This window comes from Mustela nivalis, assembly GCF_964662115.1.
Source record: "Mustela nivalis genome assembly, chromosome: 2".
In the NCBI taxonomy this organism is placed as follows: domain Eukaryota; kingdom Metazoa; phylum Chordata; class Mammalia; order Carnivora; family Mustelidae; genus Mustela; species Mustela nivalis.
The window spans coordinates 137,857,933-137,880,804 of record NC_139021.1 but is presented as its reverse complement, the minus strand read 5'-3'; the positions used below and the strand labels follow the sequence as shown (position 1 = coordinate 137,880,804).

General features: G+C 44.8%; 1 protein-coding gene across 12 annotated transcripts in view; it reads left to right on the top strand.

Moving 5' to 3' along the window:
- The window catches only part of KCNMA1 (potassium calcium-activated channel subfamily M alpha 1), a 722,449-nt gene that overhangs the window by 363,292 nt on the left and 336,285 nt on the right, over positions 1–22,872 (top strand). For all 12 annotated transcript variants that reach the window (XM_082719524.1, XM_082719523.1, XM_082719521.1 and 9 more), the window contains exon 3: positions 813–874. In XM_082719524.1, coding sequence (XP_082575650.1) covers positions 813–874 — 62 coding nt within the window. The remainder of the gene's footprint in view (positions 1–812; positions 875–22,872) is intronic.

Here is a 22,872-nt window from a genome sequence, read left to right as displayed (position 1 = left end):
GAACAGGGATGCTTGTGTAGCTGGCTCTAATGTATTACCAGCTTTGGCTTTCCTCACCTAAACTGTTTCCAGAATACTTGAGAGGTGTTATAAGTACACACACACACACACACACACACACACACACACACACGTCCAAGCAGCAGATATGTGCTTTTCAAATTGATGGTTCTTGCCTGGAGACAGGAAGTAAATCAGGGTTTGCGTAGGCTATCGGGCAGAAGTAGGGACCGACCGTTCTTGCGTGTCCCTGTGAGGGGTGTAACTGGGATTGACGAAAATGTTCGAAACTAGATGACAGTGATGGCTGTACCACTTGGTCAGTTACTCGAAGTCATTGAACTGTATGCTTAAAATAGGTGAATTTTATGGTATGTATCCACTGCCAAGTGGTATCTTGGCAGAGCTGTGAAAAATTGATATTCCCATATTTGAGTTCCTCTGGGCCCTGGTTGCATATAACATGACCCATTGTGTCACCTGAATGTTTGCCTGCCCTTCCCACCAGAGGCTTCAGTTGCGGAGAAGCTGGATCCTGTTGAGGACAGGGCAGGATGAGAGCCATAGATCCAAGAGTCTGCCCTGACCCCTGTTGGCCGGCACTGAGGTTGCTGCCCGCTACAAGGTGCGAAGGCCACATCAGGGCGTCCGGTGGGGGCCTCCAGGGACTGAGATTCCCAAGGGGGCCCCAGAAAGCAGTCAGAACCCTGCTTCCCAGCTGCTGCCGCGTGTGTCCAAAAAACCCCAAACACGAAATACGAAGCTTCCTGGTGTCGGCTCTTAAGTGATGACGTTTTCCTCTTCTTTTGCAGGTTGTCTTAGTCTTTGCTCTGAGCATTGGTGCACTTGTAATATACTTCATAGATTCGTCAAAGTGAGTATTCAAATACGTTGTCTTGCCCTCTTTGCTAAAACAATCATGAGCCTCTGCATTGATCAAGGGATTTACTTTAACACTGAAATTTGGAAGGCTGTCCGTGGAAGGCAGGGCTACTCTGGGCTGGTCTTCTGACTGGGCAAACAAGCTCTCACGAGGAAGGTTACTTTGACACTGCTGGCACAAGTGGGAGGGAGTGGTATCTGAGGGTAAGCCTTTTTGCTGGGTATTATTTATTTTCAAATAGCTATTTCCTGTTGAAGTATTTGCACTAACAACATCAAGAGACTAAGAGGGCTCTGGTATGAGTATTCAGCCATCAGGAGGGTTGCACATATCCAGCCACCGAGGGTCTGAGCCATTCTTGCTATGGGTGGAAAGGGCCTCTTCTCATGAGGGATTCCTGATGCCGTCATCTTACTGGAGGTCAGATTAGGAAGCGTGGTTCTGTCCTTTGCTGCTATCAAGCAGAATATTCCGTGGGAACATTGCTTGTTAGTGCTTCTTGACTTGTGAAGGTGACGGATGGGATGGGGGAGTTCATGATGACTCCCAGAGGTGTAGGCCCACGGCCATCTAGCATTTCCCAGAGCGGACATTCACGCAGACCCCTGGGGTGCCAGTTGAATGAACTGGTACCCTAGGGTGAGCCTGCAGTGGGGTCTTGTGACAGAGTTTAATACTTTATCAGAGGCAAAAGAGGTCACGGAGCAGAGCTGCTAGGTGGCAGCCAGCTCTGCCCTGCTTCCTGCAGGTGTCACCCCGGGGTACCTCATCTGTTCCAACTGTTCTGTTGCAAGCTTGAGGCTGACAGCATCTGGGAAACTGGAGCTGAGCTGGTCTGATGCGCCTTTCTGTGTGACATGAACTTGAACTCTTGGCCAGCATTGTCCACTGTTAGAGTGGTTTCACCTCTTTGAACTCTATCCGTGGTATGGCTGCCTACTGGAGTTTGACTCCAGGAACCTGCTTTGTGTCCTTGTTGGCGTACACCCCGGTGTGCCTGAATTCTGAGCTATGTGCTCTTTTTCTGTGGTTCATTTCATGAACGCCTAAATTCTGAATTTCTCAGCGGCATCTGGTCACCAGCCAAAGGATTTTGTGCAGTGCTGAGGGTGCTGAGGCCAAAATGCCATGTCAGGGAAAATAAAGAAAGCATCCCTTGAATCACTCGCCTCTGGGAATCAGCCAAGTCTGAGAATCTCAGAGGTCCTTCAGCCCGTCCCCATGCACAAGGCTGGACTGCTCTCCCCTGCCTCAGGGAAAGGGTCCTTTCAAAAGCCTCCGGAAGACAAGATTCTACATGCACTCTCCATCAGCTCTTCCCAGTCAAGAAAGAGAAGAGCTGTTTAAGTCTGGAAGACTCCCAACTGGTATGGCATGGAAGGTAAGCCTCTTTTAAATATCTCATCTTAATGCTTCTGGACCATATTTGAATTGAATCAAAGACCTTCTAAAGCCCTTGTCTTCTTTCCTCATTCTCTTGCCAGGAGTGGCGTGTTCTCACATGCCAGGGGGTGCAGACCCCGTCCGCTTCCATGCCAGGATCAGCAAATGGGTTTGGGCATGTCGTGTGTCTGCCCCGGACAGAGCAAACCCTCACACAGGGGTGAGTATGGCGATCGGTTCGGAGAGATGCCTCGCCGCCTTCTTTCCCTTCCCCACCCTTTCAGCTCCTCTGTATTTCTCAGAAATAAAATGCTCTTATTAGATGAATTTGAATTGTGTCCTTTTTTACAGTGTCTACTGAGAGGCAGTCTTTGGTTCAGTAGATTCTGGTGTTCTCGGCTCCATGTGAGAGGTTGGAAAGGAATGGACTTCCCCAAGGCCAAGAGCCCCTTCCCTGGATACGCTGAAGCACCCCAGTGTCCTTGGGATTTCGTTCTGATTTTGCCAAGTCTTGGGAAAGCCAGCCTCGGGAGCCCTGTCTGGCTCTGGCTTCTTTTACGAACTTGGAAAGAGTGTATTCCAAAGATGGACATTCAGTCCTATTCTCCTCTTTTTTTCAGCAAAAATGCCAATAATCTTAGAACCAAGCCTGTGTCTCTTCTCCCTGAGGTCTGTCCTAGCCTTAGTCTTTCTTCTCTGTGACTGACCTGTATGGTTTGGCATAGCGAGCCCTGGTTTATAAGAAGACCTTATGTTTATTGATGTTAGCCCTTCTACTTTCCATTTGCATTGCTGTGTTTGGTTATAGCCATCTCCCAAGGTTCTGTCCTCTGGGTGACCTGATCAGCAGAGCCAATACCAAGGAGCCTTCCGTCTTTCTGGGGAGTCTCCGCGAAGCGTGCGCACATTAAGTAAGGGGAAGAAGTAGAATTTGTGAAGTAACCTGTATGGCAAGTCCATCGATTCCCGGGAATAAAACAAAAGCAACAATGAAACAAACCTATGAGACATTGTAATCAAGCAGAGTAAATAAGAGAAAATGAAATTCTAGCCACATATAATATGCAAACAAAAAATGTCTAAGAAAGCTGAATGTCGATTCTTAAAATCCATTTTTCCATTCAAAACTCTCATCGATTAGACACACTTGTAGTTTGGCTGGCCATCTGGGCGTCTTGGAAAGAGAGCTTTAAACTTCCCTTGGGAACTTACACGATATTATCACCCTCAAAAAACCTAGTCTTCTTCAGATCAATTTTTGTTAGCATTTACGCCCTTCACATATATCAGTCAAATAAATAAGTCTACAGGCTTTCCCTTTGCATGAGCCTAATTGGGTAGACACCATTGTGAGGTGGCTTGTGTCAGTGAATTTTAATCACAGCTGGTCTCCCCCACAATGGTGGGGAATGCTCCAGCAGCACAAGTTCAAGGTGTGAAGTCTCTCTGCACCCAGCCCCTTGAAGAGCAAGATAAAGGCTGATTAATATAGGAAAGAGACTCTGAGGGGATGCCCTGATGGCTCAGCGTCAGGTGGGTCTATTTGGTTGTGCTAATGGGCTGGTAGGCTGGCTGGTTTGTGATTCCCCTTCCGTGTGGCAGCAGGTGGGGAAGGCAGTTCAGTTAAATGTCATCATTGGTGGGCTCTGTGATCTTGTTAACCTTTCCAAGCTTACTGTACTCTGAAGAGGCAGTGGGTAAGTCATTTCCAAAGACAGCTTCGCCTATGCATCTTTCCTTTCCCGTTGCTGGGCCAGGATAGTTCCCTGAGCAGTCCTTTTTCATTCAAGGATTCGAGGGGCCCTTCCTTGGGTCTTAATTTTCCTAGAGGGATCGCCCCAGAAGAATCACTCTTGCAGCTTCAAGTGATTGCTGTCTAGCTAGGACAGATTGTGCTTAGAGCTCCTGGAGTTGAAAGCCAAAGAGAATTACATTAAACTGTGTTAAAATTACGCTTCATCATCCCAGTGGTAGACTCTCTAGAAACACCCAAGCAGGGGGAAGTTGTTCCACCAACTCTTGGATAGACACAAGTGTCAGTTCCTTACAGACACAGAGAAGCGTTAAGCCCTCCAAACACAGCAATCCCCTCCCTCAAAAGATATTAAATGAAGCCACACAAGGCAGACACTGCCCCCAAAGAACGGTTTCTTTTTTCATTTCTTTTTAAAGGTGTTCTGCCCAAGTTAAGGCCTGCGCTGCTCCAGCTCCTAATTCTGATGTCTCTTGATCTCTACGCCGACCCTTTCCTCCCACATGCTCTGATACTCTGTGAAGCAAAGATTTTTTTAAAATTGTACAACCAAGTCAAAAGTGCCCCAGACACCCTCTGGGTGATAATGTCACCATTACTGGCCCCATCCCTGTCTGTTTCCTCTCTTTGACATAGGAACAGTAATTCTTTTCTAATAGATAAGAAAAAAAAAAAAAGACCCAACGATGTCAGTGTGAGTGCAGAATTCATGGGTTGCATAACGCAGCAGTTCCTGCTGCTTCTAGAATTTCAAGAGAAAGTTGGAAGAGACAGAGGCTTCAGGCCCTGGGTATTTGCATTTTTTTTCCAGGGGCATTCTTGGAAAAGATGACTCACCTGTGGGGAGATATTTATTCCTTTGATTCATGTTTAAACTCAGCTACTTCTCATGCTACAGTTCTGTGGATTATGAATATTTAATACTGCATATACTGAAAATGAAGGTCAAGTCCTGCTTGCTGGTGACTTCAGTGCAGGCTCATGTCTCTGCAAGGCAAGCTACCTGCTGTTAGCCGAGTAAAGCTGAAAGGTTATACATTGTTAAAATTTTCCTTAATGACTTTGTCTGCTCCAAAATTGCTGGCACACAGTGGGGGCGCCTGCTGGTTTCACCAGTCTTTGCTCTTGGCTTCTCATATCAGCGATGCTGCTTTGGGGATATGGACATTAGAAGGAGGAGGGAAGAACAGTACAAATTTTGGAAAGCATCTCATCCAAGGGCTGGATTCCAGGCTAATGGCAGTGTTATGATGTGAAAATGGTCCTCCCCAGGTCTCCAACATTCATATAACATTTTACGTGTGTATTCATCGGCTCATTCATCTTGGAGTCATTCGCTCATTTGAGACCTCTTCAGTGTACTACCACTGAAGATGTTCCACACGGTAAAATTGCTTAGGGTTAGGTATGGCTAAGGAAGATTATCTTGAAGATTGGAATAGAAATTGACAGGTTGTTTTCATCCTCTCCGAAAATAAAACTGGTACCGTTGATAGGATGGGGATACCCAGAGGCTTCGCAGAACTGGCCAACCCCCAGCAGTCTTACCCACTGAGTGTTCTCATAGGAGGGGCTCTAGTCCTCCAGCCTGGAAGTTGTCCTCAGAAAGGCCGGGAGAACTGACATTCCCTGTGTGAGGTATGGTGCTAAGCATTACGGTACACACCACACATGACCTCACTGAATTCTCCCAATGATCTGATCGGGTGGGTGTGACTACTCTTCCTGCTGGGCAGGTGAGGAGGCTGAAGATGCAGCATTTTTTTCAACCCACAGAGCTCATCTGTCATGGGGTCTGGATTTGAACCAAGCATGTCTAAAGGCATCTCTCTTCCAGGTCTCGAAGTATGATTCCAGACTTTGGAAGTGAGTCCGTGCCTTGAGTCAGGAGTTGTAAGAACAAGGAGTAGCTTAGCCTCTGTACCTGACTCATCTGTCCTGTTTTCTCTTTTGTTCTCCATCTTTCCAATTTCTACCTTTGGAGTCACCAAGTCTGCAAGTCAGCAGTGCCTACGGGAGTCTTAGCAAGCTTCCTTCCTAGGACACGAGACATGTGGGACATGTCTGTGGAATGTGTTCTGTCTGGTGTCTGTTTAGGTCTGGATTCATTTCTTCCTAAATTATGGCTTAATGAGACTCCCTTCTCTTTTCTCTCAGTGGGGAGGCAGCACTGGGTGATGGAATAGGGTCGAGTTAGCACAGAACAAGGAAAGCTGATTGTTTCTCAGGGGCTTCTCTCATTTACGGGATTCTTTCCCAGTAGAAAGACCTTTCGCTTCCTCCCATGGTACTGACCTTGTCCTCTGTGCCTGTCATTTTGGCACACAAAAACAGGTAATGAGAGAGTCCCCGTTTCTCCATCAGACAGGTTCTTTTATCTCTCTAGAGAGTTGTAGGATTTCATTAACTGGTTGTAGTTTTGCATTGTGTTCCTAGAAAGTTAGTACCATCAAAGCAATGCACCCAAGGAGAATTTGTTCCCAGAGATGTTTCTGTGGAGATCTTTGCAGCACCGTCGGATACCCGATCTCCTCCAGCCGGTCTTATTCTTACTGGCTGTCGCACAGGTGCCGACCCAGTGCCTCTGTGTGCCAGCTTTGTAGCGGACACCTGGCAGAGCTGCGAGGATCGCGTTGTCACCTCCACGGCAGCACAAAGTCATCTGTAAATCACTACAAAGGCTGTTCTCACTTTCCCCATGAGCACGCCCCCCCCCCAGGAAGAACAGCTGGAGAGCCCACGGCATAGGCAAGAAAGCTCTCCACCTCACTCTGTCCCCAGCTCCTTTATGGAACTTGACATTTCTAGGTGCTGTGCTGAGAAACTCCCTGCCGTTCTCTGCCTTGAGGTCCTCGTTGAGGAGTCCTGCTGTGCACTGAACCTCTGTTGAGGAAGTCAACACAAGTCCCTGTGTGTGCAAAGCATCTCCCTGTTCTTTTTCTTTTTTCTTCCTTTTTTACATACTCCCCCCCCCCCCAATTTTCTCTGTCCCTCACTGACATTTTTATTGCCAGGCTTTGGTTTGGAAAATTATGGGTAGGGAAAGTTCAAGGGCAGGATGTTCAGAACAGCACTGCACATCTGTGAAGGGAGCACAACAGGAGAGCCCGCAGCTGTTGAAAGAATGGAGCGTCAGATGGTGGAGGAGCTGGGCCCTGGGAGGGGTGGGGAAGGGGAGGCCCCCTCAGGGCAAAGAGTCTGTAAATAACTCCCAATGGGAAGTCCTTGTCCCCTGGCAGAGTTTAACATTTAATGGCAACACCAGATTCTCTGACACGGGTGCAACCCCAGCTCAGCTGTGCTACTTCTTCTGGCTTTCCAAAATGCCATTTTCTTTTTTATTTTTTTTTTTAAATCAGGTGAGCACAAACCTGGTAGAGGAGACAGGTGGAGGATATGGAGGATATGGAGGGTAGCTCCTCTTTGTTCTTCTCCCTTCCCTCTGGGTGAGGTGGTCTCAGCTGCATGCCTCATTTCTCATTGCACAGGTGATACAGAGCTACCACTTGTGACCGTGTCCAGAAGCATCCGGACCTGCTCCTCTTTAGCATTTCCTTGGAAAAACTCAGGGACTATGTTAGGAGTGGGAGGGAAGACAGAGCTAGACCTTCCAGATTTGCTACAAAAGATAACCTGAGAGAATGACATGTCTGAGCTTGAAGAGACTTCAGAGTCCTCTTGGTGCCTCTGTTCCCTGGGCCTCATCACCCTCAGTGACCTGCTCAAGGACACCCAACTGGCCAGGGGCAGACCTAGAGCCAGCACAGATCTCTCCCGTTTCTCCCTGATCCCTTGGGTTCATTCTACCAAATATAAAGTGAACAAAGATGTGATGGCAAATATTACCCATGGACTAGCAAAACAAACAGTGATTTTTACGCCCATTTTGAAGTCTCAGGCTGTCATCATGGGGGCAAATTTAGGGCCATGGAACAGAACAAAGATAATGCCAGGTGAGCACTTGGGATTCATTTGCCTCATCCCCCTGGGCAAGAGGCTCTGAAATTCCTTGATTTATGATCCTTTTTTTTTTTTTTTTTTTCCCCTTCCGTACTATTTCGGAGGGGAGGTAAGAGCTCAGCTGTGTTGTGGAAGGTTAGCAAGGCTGAGTGCTTTGGTTTGGCTTGTTTGGAATTTTTTTTTTTCCTGGAATTTGTTATGCATGACTTTTGAGGACATTTTGCCCAATGGCTCATTTGTTTCCCTATGAAAACACTATCTGATAACTACGTCTATAAACGCATATTTACTCTCCTCTCCAAAATTAGAATGAATTATTTCTTCAACTCTCACCACTGTCCAGAATTTCAGAAGAGAACTTTGGATTATCTGACACTGTTTCAGCCCTTTTGGCTCTTGTAACAGAAGGACTGTTTTAGGGAAAATGAAGAAAATGCATTCCTTTGAAGATTCAGTTAGTTGTTTATGTCTTCTGCTGTGAGCGTGTATTTATAATGCTCGAGGGCTGGATTTTCTCCCTGGTCCTCTACCTAAGGTCATGGTCAGATATGCCTTCAGGACCGCCAAGGGATCAGGGTGGGAGCCATCTGGAGAGAAAGGTTAGCACTCAGAACGGTTTAATCCAAACCCAAGGACAAAGCTCATGCTTATACCACTGCCATGCTTGTGCTGAGGTTTGGTACAGTCTGTTACAACTTTATGATAGGTCTTACGGGCTGCAGATGAGAATGGAGATGTGACCTCTCTCTCCGTTTTTATTCCCCCTGTCCTTCTTCCTGACGCACTGACAAATGGTAGCGTTGGGGACACTCTGGTCAATGACGAGTCATTTGTGGCTTAAAAATGGAATTTCTTGCAGCAAAGATGCCCTTGGGACTTTCTGATGCACATGTCACTATTCATAGAATTTGGGAGAAAGGAGTGTATGTGCGTCTGTGTGTGTGTATCTATAAGGGACAATACTGTCCCAACTCTAGATTGATGGGAAAACCTAGCATGGGAGGTCTGGCCACAAGTCTCATCATAACAGGGATTCCTAGGAACATCGCCAAAGGCAAGGGAAGCAAGGGCAAAAATGAACTATTGGGATTTCATCAAGATCAAAAGCTTTTGTACAGCAAAGGAAACAGTTAACAAAATCAAAAGACAACTGACAGAATGGGAGAATTATTTGCAAACGACATATCAGATAAAGGACTAGTGTCCAAAATCTATAAAGAACTTAGCAAACTCAACACCCAAAGAACAAATAATCCAATCAAGAAATGGGCAGAGGACATGAATAGACATTTCTGCAAAGAAGACATCCAGATGGCCAACAGACACATGAAAAAGTGCTCCATATCACTCGGCATCAGGGAAATACAAATCAAAACCACAATGAGATATCACCTCACACCAGTCAGAATGGCTAAAATCAACAAGTCAGGAAATGACAGATGCTGGCAAGGATGCGGAGAAAGGGGAACCCTCCTACACTGTTGGTGGGAATGCAAGCTGGTGCAACCACTCTGGAAAACAGCATGGAGGTTCCTCAAAATGTTGAAAATAGAACTGCCCTATGACCCAGCAATCGCACTACTGGGTATTTACCCTAAAGATACAAACGTAGTGATCCAAAGGGGCATGTGCACCCGAATGTTTATAGCAGCAATGTCCACAATAGCCAAACTATGGAAAGAACCTAGATGTCCATCAACAGATGACTGGATAAAGAAGATGTGGTATATATACACAATGGAATACTATGCAGCCATCAAAAGAAATGAAATCTTGCCATTTGCGACAACATGGATGGAACTAGAGCGTATCATGCTTAGCGAAATAAGTCAACCAGAGAAAGACAACTATCATATGATCTCCCTTATATGAGGAAGTGGTGATGCAACATGGGGGCTTAAGTGGGTAGGAGAAGAATCAATGAAACAAGATGGGATTGGGAGGGAGACAAACCATAAGTGACTCTTTTTTTTTTTTTTTTTTTAAAGATTTTATTTATTTATTGACAGAGAGAAATCACAAGTAGATGGAGAGGCAGGCAGAGAGAGAGAGAGGGAAGCAGGCTCCCTGCTGAGCAGAGAGCCCGATGTGGGACTCGATCCCAGAACCCTGAGATCATGACCTGAGCCGAAGGCAGCGGCTTAACCCACTGAGCCACCCAGGCGCCCCCCCCATAAGTGACTCTTAATCTCACAAAACAAACTGAGGGTTGCTGGGGGGAGGGGGTTTGGGAGAAGGGGGGTGGGGTTATGGACTTTGGGGAGGGTATGTGCTTTGGTGAGTGCTGTGTAGTGTGTAAACCTGGCGATTCACAGACCTGTACCTCTGGGGATAAAAATATATGTTTATAAAAAATAAAAAATTAAGAAAAAAAATAAGAACAGAGATTACAAAAGAAACTTCAGATTCCTCTTGATGCCACCATTCCCTGGGCCTCAGCACCCTCAGTGACCTGCTCAAGGACACCCAGCTGGCCAGGGGCGGACCTAGAGCTGCCTAGAGCTGAGAGCCATGAACCCATGCCCTTAAAGGTATCAGTCAGGTAAGAGATCCCTATTAAGTATGAACTGTGTGTAAGACATTTGCTAGGTATGGAGGATTGAGAATACTATGCCTCAGTCTAGATCTTTTTCATTAGGACTTTTAAATTATATATATTTTTATAAGGGTCAGAAAGTCTAGCCATCATATAAGAGATAGAGGGTGAAAGGGCATAAATACAGGAAAAAGATAAAGATAGGAAGAATGAGGTAACAAAGCAAGACAACAGTGAGATTTCACTAGGCATTGTATCTTCACTCTCTAACATGAGCACTACAGAGGGACTGAAAGTAGAGAAGCCGAGGAGACAGCTGGGTCTTGGGAATGGTTTGGCAAGGTTTTGTGTTGAGGAGGTAGAAAACTCCATCTCCTCTTGATTCTAGGGATCCACAGGGGGGCCTCTCATTATGGCCTGTGCTATGTCCTCTGACTTTTATTTTCAGTGTGTGCAGAACCCAGCAAAGCCTTGCCTTGCTATGAGCCATGGGGTTAAAGAATTGAGAGTGTTTCAAGGGGTAGCATCACAGAACCAGATAAGAAATCATCCCTCATGGCCATAAGACCTGTTCTCCAGTACCAGATGATGGAAATCTTTGGAAACGTCTCTCTGGAAATTTCCAGAAGTGACTGACTGGAAGACATCCACTCCACCTTTCTGAAACCAAGGTCAGGGTGGAATACGCCATTCAGGGGCATTGTCTATGAACTTGCCAGGTTCTGAGCATCCCGGGATGTGGTGGGAGGAATGTTACGGCCGAGGGAGGGGGTGCTACTGACGAGACGGTCGAGGCACATTTGGAGACCAGGGTTTGCCTGGGCGGGGGTGGGGTGGGGGGTGGGTCACATGATGCTCTTCATGGGTGTAGGTGCTTGTGCCTTCTTGGGTCCCTTTCTCTGTACAGAATATTGAAAGTTACATTTTGTGACTGCATTCCTATAAAGATGAACATAATCCAGGCTGGATTTAGTATCATGTATTCATTATTATTATATTTATTTTTTCTTCTGATTTTAGAAAAATGAAAATTAAGGCATTATTATAGGTCACTAGAAGTCTGGTGGGTTGTAGGCACTGTGTCTGCTGTGCCTGATGGAAAGTTGGCTCTGGTTCCTCCTTTTCTGTCAGCCCTATCCATCTGGAAATTTTCACAGATAACAAAACAAGCCCAGAGACGGAGGCCTAATATCCTATCCCTCTCAGTGTCACCTAATTGTTTCAGATGAGGAAATTAAAAATAAACATTCCATTTCGAACCATGTCTTTTGACTCGGCTTTGGGAAATAGGAACTTTTAGCACCCCAGCCTTAAGCAAAAAATGTCACCTGTTGATAGGTCCAAATTTTTTTTTTTTTTCCTTCAGAAAACCTAATAATCTTCTGATGAGTTTTAGAGAAAAACATGTGCTTTGTCCATCCTTCTGTCTGAAAATGAGCCTTGCCAGTTTAGGGATCTGTTTGCTCAGACCACTACAGTGAAAAATACCACTCCCTCCAGCAAGGTTTGGTAGGCTCCAGGAGATGGGGGGCAGGCCGATGTTAGAAAGTGGGAGGATCTGGTGGGGACTGAGCTGCGGTGAGAGCTCAGTCCTCTATCCCAAGGTGGCTTCCCAACTCCAGCTGATTGTCCCTGAGCAGAACACAGGCTCGTGGGGTCTGATCTTTCTGCGTTTCAGAGAGAGGAGAGGAAACCAGGCTTTATGCGGAATCTCCAGTTTTAAAATACTGCCCACGGCTCCAGATCTTTGAAAGTACTCTGCAGGCCAAACAAAACACTTCTGCAGGCCAGATTTGGGCCTCCCGTCTTCAATCTTTATTCTAAACTGTCTCTCTGGTCTTGAATTAGCTCTGCTCTCTGAGTGCCAAAAAACCTTCTTAACTCTTGATTCTCCATTCCCTGGAAAGGGCCCCTTCCCTCTCTGAAGTAAGGAGCCCATGGTCTCCAGGTGCTCTAGCTTGTTTCCATCTAACGCACTTGCAAATGCTGCTTAGGTAAGTGTCCACTCCTCTCTAGGCAGATACTGTATGTCACAGCAATAAATCACCCACAACTTACTGTAAATCCCTAAAGCTACATATCACGAACTCAACGTCATCCCTGAAAATAACGTCGTTAGGACCTCATAAACATACACTCTGTTTGTTTAAGAACTGCAAGAGCTTTTTAAACATGGTTGCTAAGTCACAAGAGTGTATTTTCCAGGACATAAATGGAAGTGAACATAACCCCCTTAAATTGTCAGGTTCTTTATAAGAAAAGAAGCCCAAATCTATTTGGTCTGCTGGTGTATTAATGTGACCAAGGCAGAGTTGATTATACTACACGTTTGTAATTGATAAGTATTGGAGAGTATCTTCCGACTTACTTGTCTAAATGGACACATTATATGAAATTTGGTTCAATTTCCAGCCTATTTGGGTATAGTTAATGGGTGAGTTAACATAGATAAATCTTGGCTATATTTTTTATAAAGATTTTATTTATTTATCTCAGAAAGCAAGCTAGAGAGAGAGAGAGAGAGCGCGCATGAGAGCAGGGGAGAGGGGTAGGAGACATAGAAGCAGAAAGCAGACTCTCCGCTGAGCAGGGAGCCCATTGTGGGACTCCATCCCAGGACCCTGGGATCTGACTTGAACTAAAGGCAGACGCTTAACTGACTGAGCCACCCAGGCACCCCTTGGCTGTACTTTTTTATTAACCTTAAACTTTGCAATTTGCTTAGCATTCAGTTCAACATTTACTGATGAAATTCTAATGCTATGGCCCCTTCAAAAATGAAATCAGAAGCATTTCTGGATCTTTCTTCCTACCTCTGGTCCCAAGTCTGAGCTACAGCTTCATCCCCTTATCTTTCACTTTTTACAGGGAAACTTGCAGCTAATGTTAAGGTAGCTTTGTTAGACTCTGATTATAAAGCTCAGATATTTTCAGAGCTACAAAAATGATGGCCATTCCATTATGATATCCTGACTCCAGTAGAACTGCTTCATCAGTCTGGTTTCCAAATGGAAAATACTCATACTGCCTTTTACTTATCACGGTACTCTCAGGAAGAAAATGTAGGTAGGACTCCAGGGCCATTAGATGTTGGGATCTACTATAAGGCACTTGTCCTTCTTAAAGATATTCAGTCCATGTTCTTTATGCCCAGAGAGCCCCTGTCTCTTCCTTTAAGAGCTGGTATTTTCACCTCTCTCTCTCTCTCTGCTCCCCCTACCTCTTGCCCAAAGATGAACCCATGGCCCAGTTTGAGACACAGTCGATCTTGATGCCTTGGAGGGAAATTCAGGGACCGTATATAAAGAACGATGACAGTCATGGAGGTCGTGAGATGGCTCTAGCTGGCACATGCTTTTCCACTAGCATCAGAAGGAAGTGTGGGGAGTCCAGTAAGGATTTTGCCCTCTTCATAAAAGCATGAACAGGAAGGCTAAGGCAAGGTCTGTAGAGAGCGGCAGTGATAATGGAGGTGCGCTCCAGGTGGCCATACTGCCTATCCGTGCCTTGGCGTGCAGTCTATCGCTGGGTACTTGGTGAGGCTGGAGAGCAGATACAGATGGGGCATTCAGTGACTGCGTGTCTACACTCATGCGCATATGCTCAGAGGAGGAATGAATGAATATGTTGGTCCTTACATCAAGTAAAATTAGAGAAGGCAATATGTGTGACTGCCTTGTGCCATGATGATGGTTCTCCTGTGGGTCAAGCACCACTTTGGAAATTTGATGAATACTGTAGGAACTTTGGTTGCAAGGGACTCTAAAATTGGTCCATGGACCCCATGCTAAGGATTCTTGCTCTGCAGGGTAGGTTCATCTGCTCAAGCACTGCTGTTTCTTCTGCTATGAAGACCACGTGCCAGACAGAGGGCAGTCCTCATACCCAACGATCCAACAGAGATTGAGAACCCTCCCTTCCTGGCCTATAAAACACGTCTAATCATGAGACTCTCCGTGGGGTGTTTTCTCCTCTTGAGCAGTCATACCCCTTCCCCCGCTGCATTTGAAATCTTGAAAATGGAGTTTGGGATGCCCATACAGACACAAGCGGCTGCCACTTCTCCAGAAGGCTGTGTCTCTCACCTGTGGCTGCTGTGGGACGTCTGTGGGCTCATCCGACCCGTCTGTAGACCGGTGTGACAGAAAAACCAAAGAGCAGCTTCCGGAGAGAAGCCCCATCTCTCCCAAGTTCCCGGCTTCTTTCAGATTTCTTCCTGCCTGCACCTGTCTCCAAGCCAGCCAACTGTGACAGTTTAATTGGTGCGGGTGGGGGGAAGCAGTCAGGGGTGACTGGTGTTCCAGAAGAAGGAGACTCCCTTGAAAGGAGTGAGGGGAACCAAGACAGACAGGCCTGGCAGCTTCGGGGAGGGGCAGAAGGTCAGCGGCCCTTGCTTGAAAAGGGTGTCGGCTGGAGGAAATGTCTGCCAGCTACTTCCACCCCGAGTTGCTTGGCCAGTTCTGTGCATTCATGTGTGTTGTTGCTGCCTTGTCCATGGGGGGACAAAGAGGTCACCGGAGGGCTCTGGCCTGGAATGAGAATGGATGGAAAGGAAGGCCAGCGCTGCCTACGAGCTAGGAGCAGAATCCGGACTCAGACCATCCTCCGGCTTACCCTGCTCTACCACTTCATAGTCCTTGTCCTTGGGCAACCTACTTAGGCTTTCCAAACTGTAAGGCCTTTTTTGGTGTGAAACAGGTGAAAATGGTGACGAGGGACAGCAGTAATATGTACCTGGCAGCCGTGGGCGCACACCATCAGATCATGCCCCTAAAAGGCTCTGAGTGCCGTGCCCAGCGTGAACGCAGCCCCCCGAATTTAGATATTTCTGTTGTCCTTTTGAGGTTTGTTTTGAAGCTTTTAATCAGGTCTTTAGAGAGACAAGATGTAAACTCATTAAAATTAGGAAACAAAACAAGAATTTGCAAGGCAGTGATGTGGTTCATTATCAAGGTGGTGCGCAGGACCCGAGCTTCTTAAGGCTGCAGCTCTCGACTCATTAGCGGCTGGGGAAGGCTGTAGAGTGGGTCACAATGAGCACTTCTCAAGGATGAGATTGAATAGCCTTTGGTGAAAATACTGCTCCAGAAGGTCATTGTGATTGGGTAAAAATTTGTCTCAGTTCTATCCGTGGCCCTGTGTATACCGTATAAAGGTATGTGTTTCTACAGGCTCTTGCCTTGAAATCTGTTTCTTACTATGGGTCTTGTGAAAATGTTGTGTGAGCTGTGTTAGCTTTGAGTCCAGAAGAGAGTGTGCTTTCCGAACTGCAGTCAGGGTCCAGGCACAGGTGGAAATGAGATAATATGGAAGGAGAGCATAGGATGAACAGTCCATAAGACTATCCTTCCCCTCCACTACCAGCAGCATCAAGTTCCAAGAGCTCCCCAGACCACCCCCAGCTCTGATAATTCCAAGGACCACAAAACTCATTAGAAGCTTTTATGCTCAAAGACGGTTTCCTTCAGGGAAAGGACACAGATTAAACTCAGCCAAGGGAAGAGGTACATAGGGCGGACCCAGCAAAGTGCCAGAGCAGGAGCTTCCGTTGTTCTCTCCCTGTGGAGTCATGGTGTTAACTCAGTTAACTCAGTGTTAACTTTTCCGGCATCCATATGTGACAACACAGAGAGAATATTGCCAGTGTGGGTAGCTCACCAAGCCAGGTGGTCAGAGTTCTTTTGGGAGCTCCAACATACAAACCTGGGTGACTGTCCATAGCATAGACTGACCTTAGTCTCCAGTCTTTTTTGAAAGTTGACAAATAGCCATGTGACCCAAAGCCCCCACCGTATATTACATTGTTAGACTTTCTGGTGTGGTTAACCACTCCTCCCCACCCTGCCAATTGCTTTTTTACTTCCTGGCTGATGTGAGACACTCAGGCAAAGACTTTTAATCAGGCCTGACATCCAAAGACTTAGAGATTGCATTGCAGAGGCAGAGGGCCAAGGCCAGACTTCTCTCTGGCAAGGTTAATATTTTTCTACTAGAGGGAACTCTAGTAGTTCTACTAGTAGTTTCTAGTAGTTTCTCACTAGTAGTTTCTACTAGTGAGGGAACTTTGCTGCCTGAGGAGGGGGGTCTCTCCTGGAGAGGATTTGGGGTGGGTCCTTCAATCATATGCAAGAGTAGCAGAGGTGAGGGAAATGCTAATTCACAGAGTTGAGTGTTTCCAGTGTCTGGTAATGTTAGCAAAATCACTGTTGAAAATAGTGATTTATCCATTCCTGTGTACACCCAAGCTTAATAGCTGAGCAGGTGAGCCTGCAGTTGGTAAAGTAAAGCTGCGCAAGGGGACAGGGAAAGGGCCACCTGGATGCATGGTCCCCATGTGAGTGAGCTTGCCCAGGGCACAGCAGGATTTTGGGCTGAGCCCATTTGCTGCCATTTCTAGATGACCAGGAGTCCTGTGCCCTATTTCTTTGCAGACCCCATGGATGGGCCTCCAGGGGCCTCCTGGCAGGTTTGGTAAGGAAAACATCTGCCTCCCTGATCCAGTTTAACTCCCCCCCCCACCCCCGCCTCGACCAACCCCGTAAGACTTGATGAGGTCAAAACCAGAAAACCCAAGACCCCAAGCTGGGGATAAAATGCAGATCCGGCATGCATCAGGCCATGCTGCCCCCTTGCCACCTGACAAATGAGACCATCTCTAGCAAGGGACAGTTTGTAATTGTGCAATCAAATTAACTTGGATTTCAGCTTAATGAAGTGCTTAATGTCCTGAATGAGGCTGAGTCCTAATATTTGGAGAAGCAAGCCTGACCCCAGGAAAAGAAAGAACAGACTTTAGTTGATAGCTCCTAGTATTAATTGTGCTTGCAAAGTCAACCTTTTTAGAAATTCATCCTTTCATGCAGGCAATCTGTTAGCACCCAGTTCTGCTAGCTATAGTTTTGCTAAGGGGTTTTCCTGCTGTAGCGCGTAAACAGGACAGCGGAAAGAACATTTTACTGGAAATCTCTGCTGAACTCTATGTCCCAGGGCATATTTCTTAATTTCACAGGATCTCAGCTTTCTCATTTGAACAATAAAAAAATCTTTCTCTTTTTCTCTGAAGTTCCCCCCCACCTTTTTTCCCCTAGAAGTGTTTTGTTGCAGTTAAAAACGGATAGTCTGGAGGCAGGTAGACCTGGTTGCAAAATCTGATGCTGTCAGTTACTAGCTGTGTTCCCTTGGGAAGAAATTAACCTCTCTGAGACTTACTATCCACATATGCCAATGTGGATCATAATAATTTCTGCTTCTTAGTACCGAGAACAGTAAATGAATACTCCATATAAAGCATCTAGTACAGGGCATAGACTATATTGGCATTTATTAAACCCGATGTTATGATTGTGAAATCATTTTCAGTGTGAATTATACCTCACTAACTTGGTACCAATCGTTTTGATTTTTATTAAGCCGACGGTTTAGCTCTTGTTTAGAAAATGTCTCATGATTTGGTAATTAACTCAATAAATATTTGTTGAAAGGTTGTTACGTGCCAGGCACTATCTTAAGCACTAGGCACTTGCCAACGGTAGTGGCAGAGGAAGAAAGATAAACATATCGACAAATGAATACATAAGATAATTTCAGTTGATGATGAGTGCTGGGAAGAAAATAAAACTGGTAATGGGAAAAGCAGGGTCTCTTAACATTTTTGTGCTGAGGACTTCTTTGTCAGTCCAGTGGAGTGTGTTTCTCTCTTTTGAGAATATTTATAAATGCATAATATAAAAACAATGGATGATAAGAAAACCAGTTACATGAAGATACAGTTATTAGAATATAAAAATCAAACTCATGATAGAGTATGCATGCTTCTCTCTTTGTACATTCTTATCAAGATCAAGTGCAACAGTTCTAAGAATGCCCCTTTAATTTTAAAGTAGGATTAATGTAAATGATATTTTGAGGCATAAGCATCAATTGTAATCTTACATATAAATACCCGAGATTTTTATTGCTAACCGAGTCAGAAGTGTCACTGAGACTGTCTTAAATTATTGCCTGCATTTATAATTAAAGAACAGCCTAAATTTGAGATAGAGGTTAAGGCCATGGAATCCCTGAATATTATGCAAGGGCCTCCTGATAATCTGTGCTACTGGGTAAAAGTCCTTGGAGTAGAGAGTGACTTGTACTGGGGGTTGAGCTGTTCTACTGAGATGAATAATGTCACTTATACTTTTAAAAAGCCATAGTGGACATATAGATTAATGGAATGGGATTGAAAGTATAGATATAAACCCATACATCTATGGCTGACTGATTTTTGATAAGGGTGCCAGTATCATTCAATGGGGAAAGAGTAGCATTTTCAAAAGACAGTGTTGGGATGACAACTGGATGAGCCGTGTGCAAAATAATGAAGTTAGACCCCCACCTCACAGCATACGCAAAATTCACTCAAAATGGGTCAAAGGCTTAATGTAAGAGCTGAAACTATTAAACTTTAAGGAGAAAACATAGGGGTAAACTTTTGTGACACTGGATTTGGCAATTAGTTCTTAGATATGATACCAAAAGCCTAAGCAACAAAAGAAAAAAAGAAAATCCACACATTAGACCTCATCAAAGTCGAAAACTTTGGGTTTCCAAGGACACTACTAAGAATTGAAAAGACAGCCTACAGAATGGGAGAAAATATTTATTTATGTGTCATATATCTCACAAGAAACTTGTATGTGGAATATATATTAAAAAAACTTCTAAACACAGTCATAAAAATACAATCCAATTTAAAAAATGAGCAAAGGTTGGATATTCATCAACACAGTCATCATTAGGAAAGTATAAATTAAAAGCAGAATGAAATACCACCTCACACTCACTCCTATGGCTATCCTCAAGAAGGCAGCTCGTAACAAGTGTTGGTACGCGTGAGAAAGTCAACCAACTGCAAACCTGTGCTTTGCTGGTGGGAATGTAAACTGGTGCAGTAGCTTTGGAAGGCAACCTGACAATTCTTCAAAAAGTTCATCATAGAGTTCCCGAAAGACACAGCTATTCCACTTCTTGAACTGTACCCAACACTAATGAAAACGTGGACACACATGTTCATGACATCATTAATCATAACAGCCAAGAAATGGCAACAACCTTAGGTTGTCAGTGGACAACGCATCAAGAGCATGTGGTTTAACCACGTGATGGAATCTTATTTGGCCTTAAAAAGGAACCACGTCCTGATACATGGCTGCACCATGGATGAACCATGAAAATGTTATGCTGAGTGAAAGAAGCCAGTCACAAAAGACTACATATTGTATGGCTCCATTTATATGAAATGTCCGGAACTGGCAATACAGAGGGACAGAGAATAGAGGAGTGCTTGCTTCAGCTTGCATGAGTGTGAAGATGGAGGATGGGTGGCTAAAAGGTACAAGCTTTCTTCCTAAGGTGACCAAAATATTCTCAAGTTTCCTTTGGTGATGGCCACACAATGTTGCAAATATACCAAATACTATTGAATTGGATCGTTCAGGGAGGCGAATTGCATGGTGTATGAATCATAGGTCACTAAAGCTGTTGCCCACAGAAGAAGTCATTCTGACGTGATGTGGAGAACTGGGTATGGGGCACAGGATTAAAGGAAGGAAGCATTTCAGAGGCTGTTTCATTAGTCCCGTTTGAGAGCATGACACCTTGGGCTGGGAGGGAGGCAGTAGAGGGGGTGAGTGCACACTGGAGGTATCAGAGACAGACAGAGCCGTTCAGTTGAAAAGGGAAAAAAATGAAGAGTGACTTCTAGGCTGTTGACTTAATAACTGGTATTTTTCCTCCTAGAAGACTTGAGGTTTAGTTACAAGCTACAGAAATGTTGAGAGGGTACCTAAACCCTACAAACTCTTTGGAGAGCCGTGCCATCATTATCAATTTCATTGTAGCTTTTAACAGAGTGCATATGCGTATGCACACACACTCACCACATTTTTACATGCCGTCTCGGGCATGCAAAGAAAGAACATAAAAGCCACACGCTTTGGAAAGCCACGCCAGGGAGAGAGAATGAACCCCCAGCCTCATCACTTCTCATGCCGATGCTGAATTTGTTCAGTGGAAAGAGATCTGTGATCAGAGCAAGTAGGAAAGAATCTATTCAAGAATTTATGTATCTTAAACATGTCCATCAAGCATAATTTTCTCCCTATCACATGTACAAATAGTGAAGGAGAGGAAAATGTCATTTCAGGGCTGTGGGTATTATAGGATTTTGAGAATGTTAGCAAAATAATGGATAAAATAACCATGATTGCTTCAGTCACCTGGTCCCAGCTGAAGCCCAGGCTAAGTAAATTGTCAGTACAGGCGTGTTAAAATCCTTGTTACTTAAGGTCCTTCTCTGGAGACAGCATGGCTTCAGTAATGAACGAGCTCTGGAAATTAAAGAAGTAATCACATTGTTAATTGAGATTATTCGCTTCACCTCAAGCAGAAGTAAATGGAACGGATTCCTCCTGAGTGGGTGCATGGCGCTGTTGTGGGGAGCCAAGGTTTTCCATGATGGTGAGCCCTCCATGGCTCATGTTCTCGTAGAAACAGAAGGCATTTTCCCTGGGTGGATGGAGGGTTGGAGGAAGACGTCCCCAGAACCTTAGCCTTGAGCCAGACAGGCAGGAGTTGCTATGCACTCAGTTATGCTTGAGGAAGATATATTTCCCTCGATATTTTTTCCCTCTTCTTCCAGGGCTCCTCAGGAGTTGGGATGTCCAGCCCCCTAAAATTAATTGACAGAGGGCTTACTTCTAATCCCAACGGCACCAAAAGAACTTTGCCTTTTCCTGTATTAACTCTCAGTTAGACAGACCCACTGGTTCATTTTCCTCATCCACAGAGGATAGAGTCAAATTAGAGAACTTGTGAAATCATCTATATTTTACCACTCTTTTAAAAAAAATTATTTATTTGTCAGAGAGAAAGAGAGAGAGAGAATGAGCATAAGCAGAGAGAGTGGCAGGCATAGGGAAAGCAGGCTCCCCACTGAGCAAGGATCTTGATATGGGGTTCAGTCCCTGGACCCTGAGATTATGACCTGAGCTGAAGACACACGCTTAACCGACTGAGCCACATAGGTGCCTTAGTTTTACCAGTCTTGGTTGTTTTCTCAAATTGAGGTGAAATTCACACAGTATACAATTAACCATTAGTCATATTAAAGTGTACAATTCAGTGGTATTTAATATATATTTAATATTTAATATAGTCACCTGATTAGGGCAACCATTACCTCTTTCTAGTTTTAAGACACTTACACCACCTGCAAAAGAAACCTCATACCCATAAGCAGTGACCTTCTGCCCCTGGCAACTTGTCTGCATTCTGTCGCTATGGGTTTATGTTTTCTGGATGTTTCATTTAAGTGGAAGCATTCATCTATGTCTGGCTTCTTTCCTGGAGCATTATGTATTCAAGATTCATCCATGTTGCATGTATGTCCTTCCTTTTTATGACTGAATAGTATTCCATTGTATGGATTTGTCACATTTTGTTTATCCATTCATCAGTTGATGTGCATTTGGGTTGTTTATACTCTTTTGGTTATTTTGAATCATGCTGCTATGAACATGTCTGCCCAAGAATTTGTTTGAATTCCTATTTCAGTTCTTAGAATTGCTGGGTCATCTGATTACTCTAAGTTTAACTTTTTGAGGACTGACCAAATTGTTTCCCACAGACTTTGGACTCAGACAGATTTGGGATTCGGGTCTAGATCTGCATCTTTCTAGGAATATAACCTTAGGCAATTTATAATCTCTGTGTGTCTTTTGTCTGTACAACGACCATGATACCACCTGCCTTAACCCTGGGATGAGGGATGAGTGACTTCCCAGCACATGCCTGAAGGGCAGGTAGGCTGAATAAATGCTCTTCCTTCTCAATGATCAATACAGGTAGAGTAGAAGAGGTGGGTTTAAACAATCTGCTTTCAAATTCTTCTTCTTACTATTGTTGCTATTGGACCTTATCATAGAATGTTTTCTTTGCAGCGAATGGCCTACCCAGTTATCCTTGATGACATTAATAGTAAAGTTTTAAGGTTTTGTTTTCTATGTGTATACCAGTTGATGGGGGCAAGGGAGGTGAATCTTGGGGACAAAATCAGGGCGATAAAGTGGGGCTAACTCTTGATGTTGAGATTCCTCAGGTGAATGACCCACCTTTATTTACTCTCTATTTTGTCCGTGTTTGAGGATAGACTTGGTTAACAGGGGTGGTTATTGATCTCTGTGTTCCTTCCGTAATATGGCCTGCTTATTATTTTTAAAAAATGAGTAACTGTTGGTCACAAATGGCCTCATTAACTTTGGAGCCATCAACAGCTATTTAATGACTTAGGATGTAATATAATCCCTATGCTCAAAA